The sequence below is a fragment of the Lontra canadensis genome, unplaced genomic scaffold (genome assembly GCF_010015895.1).
Source record: "Lontra canadensis isolate GAN:19392208 unplaced genomic scaffold, GSC_riverotter_1.0 scaffold2, whole genome shotgun sequence".
NCBI lineage: Eukaryota > Metazoa > Chordata > Mammalia > Carnivora > Mustelidae > Lontra > Lontra canadensis.
Window position 1 is genome coordinate 34,061,592 of NW_022630996.1, and position 13,864 is coordinate 34,075,455.

General features: G+C 51.6%; 1 protein-coding gene across 2 annotated transcripts in view; it reads right to left on the bottom strand.

The window, feature by feature from the left end:
• EEPD1 (endonuclease/exonuclease/phosphatase family domain containing 1) overlaps nt 1-13,864 on the bottom strand; it is a 109,408-nt gene that overhangs the window by 7,892 nt on the left and 87,652 nt on the right. For both annotated transcript variants that reach the window (XM_032871645.1, XM_032871654.1), the window contains exons 4-5: nt 4,536-4,646; nt 945-1,079 (exon numbers count right to left, since the gene is read on the bottom strand). In XM_032871645.1, the coding sequence (XP_032727536.1) occupies nt 945-1,079; nt 4,536-4,646 (246 nt within the window). The remainder of the gene's footprint in view (nt 1-944; nt 1,080-4,535; nt 4,647-13,864) is intronic.

The following is a 13,864-nucleotide window of genomic DNA, read 5'->3' on the forward strand; positions in this document are numbered from 1 at the left end:
GCCGGGGGGGCCCACTCCCGCCCTGCCCTGTGATTTCACCGGGAAGTACCCGGGGTCTCAGGTCAGCTGACTGCCGACTGGGTGACCTGCCGGCTGCCGGCCTCTTCTCTCTCCTGAGTGTTCGCTGTTCATGTACACTCCCCAGGGATGGGGGGGGTATCGGAGAGAGCCCTCAGATCGGTCTCCCTGCTGCTCCCCCTGTTCTCCCTGACCCCACAGCCCAGAAGCTCCTTTAGAATCCCCTCTGAACCCAGTGACCCCTTGAAGGTGAGCCTCTTCCCCACAGTCAGGAGAAGGGGTCCCCAGACAAGGGCTGCTGTCCTCAAATCCAGTGATTTCCAAATGTCAGAGGGATGAAGAAGCCCTAAAGGTGTCTTTGAAAAATGGGCCATCCCGGGCCCTATCCCAGAAATTCCGTGTGTTTGGGGTGGGGTCCAGGAACCCCTGAATTTTTTAAGGATTTTATTCATTTGACAGAGGGATGGACAGAGAGCACAAGTAGGCAGAGCAGCAGACAGAGGGAGAGGGAGAGGGAGAGGGAAAGGCAGGCTCTCTACTGAGCAAGGAGCGTGACGTGGGGCTCAATCCCAGGATCCTGGGATCATGACCTGAGCCAAAGGCAGCTGCTTAACTGACTGAGCCCCCCAGGTGCCCCAGGAATCCCTAATTTTAAGAAAATCTCCCCAGGTGACTCTGATGTGTGTTAGGTTTGGGAACCAGCTGCCTGCTCTCCTTCCTGCCCAGACGCCAGAGGTATCAGAGTCCCCCAGAATCCTCTTCATTCCTGCCCTGGACAGGTTCATCAGCCAAGGGAACCCCAAGAGTATGTGCTGACCTGACCGTGGGACAGAGTAGATGAGGCTGCTCTGGATCACAGTTTAGAACGGGACCACCCCCCCCAACCCCATTTTAGAAGTAGACCTTCACAGCAACACAAATGGTACCTTGAACCGTGCAAGGTACGGGCTGGGCCCCAGCGGCTTCCCATGCCCATTACCAGGCGAATTTTCCTGCAAGCTGGCATCTCTCAGCTCCACACCGGCCATGGCATCCCACAGGAATCCAGAGAACCCAGCCCCCTGCAGGAGAAGAGAAGGCATCACTTAGTTTGGAGACCAGTCTCCTTTGTGGAAGGGCTCAGCCCCAACCTGGGGGAAGAGGCAGGAGAAGCAGGGAGGAGGCAGGGGGACTCTGCACCGGATCCTGCGATCACATGCACAGGGACGGTTTCTGAAACACAAGCATACGCCAAAAGCCACAGCATGTTCCGCCTTGCCTGCTGCCCCAGATTTCCCATGCTATCAATTTGTTTTAGGTGTAGCTGGGGCGGGAGGGGGGAGGGGCTCTTATCTTTTGGGGAGTGAAGGGAGGGGAAGCCCCGACTAAGCAGAGAGTCATCTTCCGAATCATCACAACCCGTGAGATGGACACTCGTACCCCTCTCCACCAGGCAGGGACTCAGCTGCTCAGAGAGGTTCAGTAACTTCCCTAAAATCCCACAGCTGGTAAACAGCAATGTTGAGAATGAAGCAGAAGACTCCAAAGGCCGGGCTTTGCTTACTGATGAGCTGCAGCTTCCCATCACCAGTACCTGGCACCTCGTGGATCCTCCGTAAATACCTGCTGGGTGGATGGAGGTCAGCACTAGCAGTCCCCACGATTCAGAACCGGTCAAGGGCATTCTGCAGGTGGAGAGGGCCCACACAGGAGCCTGCAGCCCCGGGATGGAGGTCTGGGAGGGTCAGCGAAGCGGGGGGCAGGAATGTCCTGGGGCCTGGTGCTAACTGCCACCCTCTCTCGATACAGATGGGCCATTGTCAGTCTGTCTGCTTCTCGCTGCTGTCCCTTCTGGAAAGAGGGAAAAGCTTCCTCTCCCCACTCCACCCCAGCAGCTGGAGGAGATCAGAGATGGGCAGTAGGATCTGTGGAATCGCTGGAGGGGCCAGCAACACTTACTGCTGAAGGAGAGGCAGTGACCCTGAACAGCATAAGTGGCCTCTGCTGAGTCCCCAGCACCGCACGGTCCCAGCGCCATGCTTTGCTGGGCTCTGCACCTCCACTAGCCCAACTCGAGGTGAGGAGGGAAAGAATCAACAGGCAACCATGTTCTGCAAACTGTGCACGTTGAGATTTAGAACCGCAGGCCTGCCTCCCCACTGGAGAGAGCCCTAGTTTAAGAACTGGATGACCCGGATCTCAGGGCCACCTGTGTCCCTCCACCGTGGAGGCCCGGAGCCCTCTGTTTTTCTAAACGTGTCTCCTCGGGTATATAGTGACAGAAATGGGATTTGCCCCTTCTGCTGTGGAGGGTCGTCTTCCCATCTACCGATCCTCAAACAAGGTAGGATGCAGGTGCTCAGCCCCGCTTCAGACCCTCCCGTGGCTCCCAGTGCACCCTAGCCCCTGCCCGAGGAACCCGCCAGCCAGGCACCTGCCTGTTCGGTCCACCCTTCACACCTGCTCACCTGTGTGAGCACCGGGCGTTTCTGGGAGCCTCTCCCGATCCCCTGGACCCAGGCAGCCCCTGGCTCGGGAAGAACTGGCCCACCCTCTTCCAGGGCAGCCGGAGATCCCGTTAGAACCACATCGACAGCTGGGTGCTGGCCTGACCCTACCGTGTGGCCACCGGAGGACCTGGGGGCAAATCGTTCCGTCTTACAGAGCTCTGTTTTCTCATCTACAGAGACACCCCTCTGGCTGTCGGGCGAGGACTGGAGACCCGAACAGAGGTGCCTGATGCCATTTCAGGCATTCGGGAAACGGTGTTTGCCATGGCCACTTGCCCACGGTTGTCCAGGTAGAGGTGGAACGTGTGCAACTCGAAGATTCGATTGGTTCAACAGCATTTAAAAACATTTTCGCTTATCTGTCCATATTTAAAAGTCTGGAAATTTCACATTAAAATCTAGATATTTGCATCTTTTGAGAGACTGGGAGATTTGTCCCCACGAGGCCCTCCAGCCTCCATGGCAGCAAGGCCCTGATGAGCCAGCCGCTCCCTGAGACAGAGGCATGGACTTCTAGCTGGCACAGCCCGGCCAGCCTGCCACCTCCTGCGGGCCCCGCCAGGCCTGGCCTGTGTTCAGTTAATGGGGCATTTCAATAAATCCTACACCACCCAGTGACTGGCTGAAGGAAGTAAAAACTGCTCCCGTTTTAGAGATGAAGGAATTGAGGCTGAGAAGTTGGAGTGGCTTGAACATGGGTCTCCCTCCAATTGCACACCACCCTCCAACAGCCGTGCCACCCTGACCTTGTGCCTCCAGCCGGCTGTGAGCTCCCGAGGGAGGGGCCCCATCAGCTCAGCATGGATTCTCCCTGGACTTGCAAGGACTACAAACAGGCAGGCCTGGGTCCCTGGGTCTGTGTTTCTCACTGATGTGTATCTGGCATGTGGCACAGTGCCTGGCACGTGGGAACATTTCTAACAATTTTCAGTGGATAAATAGAGGGACTAGGAGAGCCTTGTGACCCTACGTACGTATAACGTGTGATTTTTTTCTTAAAAAAAGGCAAGGTGGAATTATTTCTATGAGAAGGGACAGCCATGGACTACAGAGGTAAAGACTAGATAACTCCCAGTTTGGCTTAGTTTCCAGCCTATGGGGAAACAGACACTGGCTGCCAGATAGAGTAACCATTTATAGTCCTAAACATAAAACCCAGAGAAATCAGATCTACATCACATTTTTAAGTAGTAGCTTTTAAAAGAGAGCTGATTGTCCATAAATGAGAGCTTAATGTCCATAAAATAGTTCTAATCCAGTATGTATAATTTAAAAGCCCCATGTCTCAGTATCGCTCACATAAATGCTATTCCTGTGTATTTATAAACATGTGAGGTATACTAGAGAGAAAAAAAATACGACATGCGCATTTATAGAAACACTATGTACTGACAGTTTCTGACTCATGATGAACTATTGGAAGTCCATTTTAAGATCAAAACCCCATTAATATCAGACATACCAAGTGAGTGAAAACCGGCCGTGAATCTACCTACCTGTACAAATGACAGGTACCCCTTCCATAATTTACCCACAGCCACAGGGGAAATGCCAGCAAAGAACATTCAAAATGAGAATCTGCTCAAAATGTCCACAGAACATTTCCACGCGCACAATTTCTACCACTGAAAGCAAATGCTTCGTGTATGAATTGAGCAAATCTGAAGTTTTCACTCAATGAACAATGGGCTCTCCACAAACTTGGCAGAGGATGGAACTGTGGAGACGGGATTAAGAGGACAAAGGACAAAAATACCCCTTTTGCAGCCTTGGCTCCAGACAGGATTTCTCCTCTCCTCCCAACACCCTAAACTCCCATTTCCGTCTGGGCAGCGGTCCATTCCTGATCTAAACGTGAAACAGGAACCAGGGCATTTTGAAATGAATGGCAAAGAGCTAAGAAATGTGCAGAAACACAGAATTGCATCAAGGATGCTGGCAAAGGAAATTTGCAAATGCCTGTGATTAGGGAAAAAGGAGGTTTCAGTAAGATGCAGACAAAATCCAGGTTTTGCAGAGGGAGGGTACCTTCTGGAGCTGAGTGGAGGGCATCTCAGCAACAACGGCCTTCCAGCATCCCCGGGGCCCCTTCCACTTGCGGATGTTGGGCAGGATAGGCTGGTTTAACTCCGCACAGAACTGCAAAGACAGAGCAACAAGTCGGTGTGTGTTCCTGCCCAAAGCTCCTAATAGCTGGTGGCAACCGGAGGGGCCAGGAAGTGCCTGACCCAGACTCATCGGCCTTATTTAGAGATTTTCGGACTTTCTCTGTGTTCTTAGGGATTGTGAAGACCCAGAGGACTCAAAAGCCTCACAATTAAAAAAGCAAACTATAAAATATACAGTTATCACCTGGCGGGCTTAGTTCATAGAAATCAATTCTTTCTGTAGCATTCTCGTACAATTTGCACAAAACAAGCAGTCAGAATCCTTTTTAACCTTGTAAAACCAGTGGCTTCAAGGTCCCGGAGGGGGAGGGGGATGTGAGAGGGGGTCCAGATTGGTATCAAATGGGGAGGGAGGAAGGAAGAGGAATTCAGTGTCTTTTCTCCCCAGAGGCTAGCTTAGAGGTGGAAAAATGGGCCCCCAGCTTCACCCCAAACTACCATACTGTTCACTTTGACTCTCTTCGGAGAAGGAAGCCTACTACCATGGCTACTGCACACCACCTGTGTTCGCAGGGTCTGCTTCTTTTTGCTTGTGCGTGTTCCACCAAAATGGTGGACCCGTGAAGTCATTGGGTCACCAAGGCCGAAGAAAACTGCCCAGGCCAAGTCAATGGGGAGTTAAGAAACAATGAGGAGTTAAGAAGCTATTTCAAAACATGTGGATCAGTTCCTCCAACTCTCACCTCAAACTCAACCCACACTCGGGAGGATTGTTCTTTTGAGGGGTCCCCACAATGTGTCAGTTTTTGAGGTGCTCCAACATCTGGCTCTGCCCCTTTCTGGTAACACCGTCTGTCTGTCCCTTTGCTTCTTGCACCTTGGAGCAATGCCAGCCCCCTCTTTCTCTCTCTGCCCAGCCCTCACCACTCTCTCCTCTAGGAGCTGCCCTTAAGCTAGTCTTACTTAACTCCTCAGCTTTAGCTTAAACCTCTGTCCCCCACATCTGGGCCTGCAGCTCGGATTTCTCTCCTGAGGTTTGAACGATAGTTTAACAACCCTTTTCACGTTTCCACCTGAAGGTCTCCACGAACCACAAACCCAGCAGGTCACAAAAAGACAAGCCCATCTCCCTTCTCCTGGTCCCATTCCCATCTCCGGTCCTGTCATTTCCATCCTTGCAGCTACTCAGATTCTTCCCTCCCCTCCCAGGTCCCCTCCTCACTGGGCCTGGCCCACCTATTCTACTGTCACACATGGCCTGAGCTCCCTCTCTCTGTTCGTTAGTCCCACGGCTGTGGCCCGTTTCAGAGTCCCATCTTCTCTCGCCTGGGTCAGCAGCATAGCTGTGAAGTGCTCCTGCCTCCCTCCATCTGTCCCTGGGGAAGCTGTGATGGCCATGCTCACATGCTAGCCCTCTGGTTCTTCAAGTGTGGCCTGGGGCCCACGAGCTTCAAACTTACGTGGGAACTTGTTAGAAATCCTCTGACCCCATCCTAGACCTCCAGGATCAGAACGGCAAGTGAGGCCCACCGACCTGTTTTTAACAAGCCCTCCAGGTTATTCTGATGCCCGCCAAGGTGGGAGAGTCACTGCGGCTGCCCCGACCTCAGAGGCATCCCCCCCACCCCCCGCCCCCACACGCAGCCCAGAGGCGGGGGCAAACAGCTGTCAGCCATCAGTCCCGCAGAAAGAGTTCCACCGCACAGTGCTGCGTTCCTGGCCCTTCCTGGGAGGGCCCTCACCTGGCTTATGCCTCAGGGGGGAAGAGGGGGCACCCCTCGCCGGGCAAGGGAGGATGCGTGACAGGAGGTCTACTCTAGATATACGCTGTTCTCAGGGTTCTGTGCTGACAGGTAGGCAATTAAGTGTCTGTCTTTTCCCGACCACAGGTAACATAAGAGCAGGGACTGTTCCCAAACCCCCTTTATCAAGCTCACCTGGCACCCAGCATGGTGCCCGGGGACCCTCTCTGAGCATCTGCTGGTGAACCAGGGAACCCCAGGGAGGCCGGCACGCCTCAAATCCGGGTATGACAAACACTTCTCCTTGCAGCTCCTTATCTAAAGAATTGCCTCAATTTGAACCTGACCCTGAGTTTGCCTGAGAGGTATTCTCTTTTGGGGTTTGGTCATCGGGGCTGAGTGGCTGTGGCCAGCGCTGTTCTTAATGGGGACTTCATCGCAGATGGGTCCCCTTGGCCAGATGGTCCTGGCTGGAAGCCATCCTCGGATGGGAAATGAAGCCCTTTGGAAAATGCAGCCGGAATGTATCGACGATGACTTCAGGGATCCAGCGAGGAAATGCACTCCATGAAGGGTCTGATTTCCTGCTGGGGAATCATTTGCTTGCTGAGTGATCACCAGAGCCGAATCCGAGAATCATTAAAAAGGAGAGCAGCTCCTAATGCCCGGCTGGTGCGTCGCCCCTCCCCACGAGGGAGTCCCGCGCACCCGGCTGCTCCCCCACTCCACATGGGGAGTCCCGCACCTGGCTGCTCCCTGATCTCCAGGGAAGCAGCTGGGGGAAGGGGCTCTATTTTTCAAAAGCCCCATCAGTTGATTAGCCAACCAGCCAGATTAGAGAGCCCCAGTCTTTGGGGGACCCCATCACGCTGGAAAGAGCTATATGTAGGTGCTACACATCTCACGTTTCCTAACCCTCACAGGACCTTCCGACACCTCAAGACACTCGGAGCTCCGGTTCACACTGCAAACGCCAGCCACCAGCTCTGCGTAAACATTTCGCCCTCCTGGCAACGCCCCTCTGATCGGAAGGGTTAGAATGTGAAGACATGGCACGGGCTGGCACCGTGCTCCGTGCTTCCCACTCTCCGAGATGATGGCCTTTGGGGCCTCAAGTCTGCTAATCAAAGTGGGATCCTCAGGTTCGGCTGGGAACTCATTAAACAGGCAAATTCTCAGGCCCCGCCCCAACCGACTGAATTAGAAACTCTGGGCTGGGGCCAGGTGATCTGCATTTTAACAGACCCTACAGGGGACTCTGACACAATTTAAAGCTACTGTTCTTGGAACGACATTCTCCTTTCGTTTTCTACCTAAAAGCCTTTCTTTAGCAGTTAAACTCCTAAGAGATTTAAGGAACCGTAATTCCTAAACCTTAAGGGCCACCTCTCCTTCGTACATCTGAAGCCTTGATCTTGATAACCTCTCTCCGCCCACACAGTCAGATGACCCCCCCTCTCTGTCCCCTTCTTCAGTAGTTCTTATGTTATCGGACACACGTCATAGTTGAAGGAACTGGGAAAAAGTTGTTGACGGCTGGAAGCCCTCTCTGTCCATCTGCATGATCAGTGCTAGGTGAGCCGGAGGACTGTCCTCTATTCCTAGGGCTAAGAAAACAGTTGCCAGTTTGTTAACTTTGTCGACGGCACTCCTGGTTTGCAGCAAAACTGAGGAGCACCTTAGAGATTCTTGCTACTCAGAGGAGAAAAAGATTAAAAAAAAAAAAAAAGATTCTTTCGACTTGGAGCGTGGTCCATGGACAGGCAGCATTGACCTCAGCTGGGAGTCTGTTAGAAATGCCAAGTCTCGGGGCGCCTGGGTGGCTCAGCGGGTTAAGCCTCTGCCTTCAGCTCAGGTCATGATCCCAGGGTCCTGGGATCCAGCCCCACATTGGGCTCTCTGCTCAGCAGGGAGCCTGCTTCCTCCTCTCTCTCTGCCTGCCTCTCTGCCTACTTGTGATCTCTATCTGTCAAATAAATAAATAAAATCTTTAAAAAAAAAAAAAAAAAGAAAAGAAATGCCAAGTCTCAGGCTCACCTCAGACCTCCTGCACCAAAATAGGCCTTTCCACGGGATCCCAGAATGATTTACAAGTTCGGCAAATGTGAGAAGCCTGCTCAGAGCCTTCTTGTTTTGTATACCTCAGTCCTATTAGCCCCCACCACCGGCCCCCCTGAGGCCGACAGCCTACCGGTGACTCCCAAGTGAAGGGCAGCACAGAAACGCTAAACCGAAATGTGAGTTTATATTCGAGATTACACAGTAGGTAAGTGTAAGGGGACGGTCTGAACTGAGGTCTGCCTCCTGCTGCCCTACCTCCCGGCTGGACAGGTGAAATAGTGGGGGTCGGCGGGGGGCCGTGGAGGCCGGTCGCCTTACATCCTTTCTCCTAAAAATGTCCCAGGAAAACAAAAGCATCCTCTGAGAGCCCTCTATCTGAACTCTGCCTGAAACTGTTTTATGTAGAACAGTTGGTTCTCAAATTTTCTGCTTTGCCCACAGAGCAGAAGGCAGAGATAATATTCTCCTAAGTAAAAGAGGCTCACCAGGCCAGAAAGGGTGAAAATGGGGAGATGTGTATGATGGGGAAGAATTCTCCCAGGTAACTGACCTGCATAACCCAAAACAAGCCCTCTCAAACGTGTTTCTAAAATTCTGGGGTTCATGGCCTCCATCCCTGGCCTCCATCAAAATCACACTGGTTCCTGTTTTTAAAACCACAGGTTTGCGAACCTCATTCTTTGCCGACTCGAAATCACTGAGGTTAGGGCCAATCTGGGCAGTTCTCATGAGTTCCCCTGAGCAACTTTAAAGTTCGAGAAGCTCAGGGGCACCTGGATGGCTCAGTCCTTAAGCGTCTGCCTTCGGCTCAGGTCATGATCCCAGAGTCCTGGGATCGACCCTCACATCGGGCTCCCTGCTCAGCTCAGCAGGAAGCCTGCTTCTCCCTCTCCCACTTCCCCTGCTTGTGTTCCCTCTCTCGCTGTCTGTCAAATAAATACATAAAATCTTAAAAAAAAAAAAGTTTCAGAAGCTCAGACAAGGCTCGACAATTGCTGATTTTGAACTCAGCCTTCATATTTTTCATACCTGTGGTCTAGAAAGACGGTTTTGACTCTTCAAAACAAGCATAGCATGTTGGCTGTCCCCACACACTGTGAAAGCCTCTGACTGTGGCTCTTGTCAGATGATCCTGGGAGATAACATGAAGGGAGCCCACCCGTGGCAAGGTGCAGGAAGGCAAGCAGTAGATACCGGCCCAAACAATGAATGAATCAAAGGGGCTACCTCCCAAGCATCCGGGGGACGGCTTCTCTCTCCCAGGATAAGTCACAAGAATGACCATGGGCTGGACTTGTTTTCTAGCTGCAGACCAGATGGGGTGATATCACCATTCTGTAGCCCCCACCCTATAACCAGCAGGTCCAGACGGCAGTGCACTTGATCGTCAACTCCACACCCACCCTGTCCTCTGGCTCGGCAACAGGGGGCCTCAAAGTCAGATAACTCCAATCTACAAGACGCCCGAGGCACTGGCATTTAGGCATGTCAAGTCCTAAAAGAAAAGAGTCCTTCAGCCCTGTTTTAGATGTGCCGCAGCTTGGGTCCGCCCTGGATCAGCTCACTCCGCTAATCTCCACAGTGACAGAAGGGTTCCGAGCCTTGAGACCAACTGTGTTTTGTTTGTGGACCTCAGGACTTCTTTTTTTCTTTCCTTCTATTCCCTCCCCATCCTCACTTAATCTGGTCCTGAGTGAGAAACATAAATAAGAAAGGCATTCCAGCGTCACTCGGTGGCCTGTCCAGCCACCGCCACGCTCAGGGATCCCTCCATTGTCCCTGTCCAGTGATGTCAGAATGAAACCTGGGGTTCTGTGAGGTAGGCATAAAGATGTGTTGAGGTTGTGACCACCCAGTTAGCCCAAGATGGAATATCAGGAGTGCTGGCAGACATTTCAAAGGCCAGCTCTAAACAGCCACCCTGGTCCTGCTTCCCGCATGGTGGGGAAAGGGTGTTTTCACTCTGAACCCTCTGGGTCAAATTTCCAGATAAACTTGCTTTGCCTTGAGTTTCTTGTTTTGTTTGCTTTTCAGAGTGTGGAGGTCACTTCTCCTTGACAGGATTTTCCCATTTTCCCTGCACTCAGCCGCAGGCCATTGAAAATGCAGCATACAATGGCTAAAACAGCACAGGTAAGCTCTCCTTTAAAGAGATAAATTGCCATCATCAAATACAAATGTCCCTGTTTTAGACGGTGTGAGGTCAAGAGACTGAACTTTCATTTGAATACTATAGAAACTGGAGCAAATGACAGAGACATTTTTGTAATGTTAATAGCAAACAAGGGCTTATTGCCAGGATCTTCAAGGGTGGAAATGTTAGGGACAATAATAGAAGCCAGTACATCTACCGGTATTGGTGAAGGATCACATTTAAAGTGAAACCAAGGATTGGTTAAGGTCATTAAAAAATGTCAGCCTACTCTAAGTGAAAACACCAATGCAAAAGCAAATTACATATGAATGTCAACTGTCAAACTCTGTTTGGCCTTCTAAGTATAACAAGTCTATTACAAAGTTTTCCTGGGATACTTAGACCTTAAGATGTTGATGTTTTAAAGGCCTATGGGGCAGCAGTGTCCTCAGTTCCACCGCTTGGTTGAACTAGGAGCTAAGTGCCTTCATGGTTCTTCGAGATCTGACGGGTCCTGGCATGCCTCTCTGCAGAGCAGGGGCTCACACACAGCATGCAACAGGACATAAAGCAAAAGCAAAAAGTCTTTAAACCCTCTTTCTGTCTCAATCTGCCCAGAAGAAAAAAGTTTGCTCATTGGTTTATTCCACAGAGCCAGGACCATTATAGAAGAAAGAAGCCCTGTCTTCGGTCAGTGCAAACACAGGTACATATCCCGGTGCAATGTGGGACAGAGAGCGATGTTGGTGGGGTGGGGTGGGGGGACTCCAGGGCACAGAGCCCCTCTCTAAATACAGCTACAGCACTGCCTATCATGTCCTTTCCTAGAAGGCCACGAGTCCGCGGAGGGCTCACTGAGCAACTACAGTTTTCCATTATTGAAAGAAAGAACTGGGCTTGTTTCCTCCTAGCTTTCCAAGTTTCCTCAGGTCCACCTTCCTGGGCTGGAAGAAGAAGAGGAGCTCTGGGACCCTGGGTCTTGGTCTCCCCACCTATAAAGTACAGGGATGAGGGGAGATTACCCAGCCCAAAGACATTTCGGGCTCCAAAACTGTATGATTCTAGAACTCTGGGAGGAAGGTGAGAGAAGAGAGAAAGGTGGAGGGGGGACGGGTGAGGGCAGTGTAAAGATGGGAGAGGGAATACAAGGTTCTCACAAAGACTAGAACTTTCTCCCTCTTTCTCTGGGATAATCCCTGCATGAACTCTACGAAGAAGCTGCCTGCATTGACAGGACATTGGGTGAACTTTCCATAGGCTTTCCCCCCAGAACAGGGAGAGTGGACTCCCCTCTTCCCAAAATGGCATTGGCCTCCCTTCACATCCTCTAAGCCCCACTCAAAGACCCCTCACTCAACTGCCCCAAATAAGAGCTAGTTTTAATAGGTAGTAATTCTAATAGGTTAGCTTTGCCTACATTCAACAACAGTAGGAAACACAGGTGGCCAGTAATCTACAAGCAGGTCAGCTTCTGAACCCTGTATAAAAAATAGACCCAGAGGGACGGAATGGGGAGGGCGAAGAACCAACATTTATTAAGTGCCAATTATTTGGCACGTACTTTTCACAGATTATCACATTTAATCCTAATGATAACCCCGGGAGGCAGGTAATAATACTCTCATGGGACCCACGAGGAAAGCGGAGCTCGGAAAAGAAACACGGCAAGGTCACTCACTGCCAGCAAGCGGGCCCGGCGGGGCGAGAACCCAGGCATAGGCAGCTCGAAGGCCGAAACGCACAGACGAGGAATAGCTGAGAAAACCCAAGCCTGTGGGCGGAGGGGTTGGGCGGTGTGGTGTGTCCCCCGCACCCCAGGATCTGGCTTCTCCGGAACTAGACCCTGCACAGTCTCCACAGTGCTGCTGGAGCTCATCGTCACCGCCCCGGAGGCCCGGGGACGTGGGGACACAGCAGTTCTGGAGAGCTCCTCGTGTCAGACCACAGCCTTCCTGCTGGTGGGCACCAGGTCTCGCACGACTAGCCGGTTCTGTAACTTACCTCAAGCACTCAGGGCTTCGTAAGGCAGCCCCTGCTCTAAAGCTCGGACCGCATCCTCCATCACCCGTGGAGGGCGCCCACGGCCTTACAGCCCCTTCATCCCCCGGGGGGCGGTGCGGCGGGGGAGGGGCGCTTCCACATCAACTCCAAGAACAGGCGCTTTCCGTGGGGACCCGAGCGGAATTCTGGGTGACTGTTCATCCTTGTTTAAACGTTCTTATCATGCCGAGGAGGATAAAGAGCAAACAAAGAGACGTTTCCTCAGCCTCCACAACCAGCTAATCATTAGCTGCTTTTACGGAGTCAGGCGAAGGGACGCCCACATGCACTCCTGTCAACAGAACGCTGCGGGTTCTGGTAGCCTCTCCTCTGTGCTCCCAAAAGTTACTTATCACATGTTTCCTGAACAAGATGGTTAAAAATATGCAGAAGTCGGGGGAGGGGGAACGCTTTTCAAGGGCAGTTGAGACATTTTTCTGCAGGGGGAATGGTAAGATGGAGAACAGGGTAGGGGGGAGGATTCCTGGAGGTGGAAGCTAGGTTGGGAAGGGAGGGACCCGCACTCACACTGCCCTCCCCACTGTCCTCATCAGCGATCACTGCTGCCCTCCAGGGCTGCTTGCAAAGGTTTTTTTTTTTTTTTTCTTCTCCAAAGGTCTTTGGATGTGAAGACTGTGATAGTTTTGTAGTGGGTTTTTTTCTCTTCTCTTAAACCGAGGCTTATGTCAGGATATAAAGGAATACAAGTTCATTACAGGAGAACTTGTAAAGCAGAGAACCACAGAAGGCCACCATGCGACGGTGAGCACTGCTAACCTTTTGTGGATTTCCTTGCAGGCTGTTTCCTATGGATTTCGTCAATACGTCTGTCTATCTGTCTGTTCTTACAGACACAGGCGGCTCTGTGTTCTGCTCTTCCCACTTACTGTGGGGAGCATTATACTGTGCCATGCTATTAGAAACCTTTCTAAATCCACTCCATGGGACGCCTCACATGCTATTATACATGTGATGTGGCATGCCATCCTACGGTGCTGGAGGTTTCTTTGGTTGGAAGAAATTTCTGCTTTTTTGAGGCTCATTTTGTTTCACTATAAACATCCTAAAACCACCTAACAAGGTAGCCGTAAGACCAGTTCTACCCTCACCTGCTCAAAGTGATTTCATCCACAGGTTTAAATAAAAATCCTCAGTAAGTTAGTGTTTACAATGATAATATCTTCAGCTCTGAAAATAAATCAGGAGGTCTTTGCTTATTTAAATATACATACCGGTGATAAATAGACAGACGGCAGCACAGGGCCTAGAGTG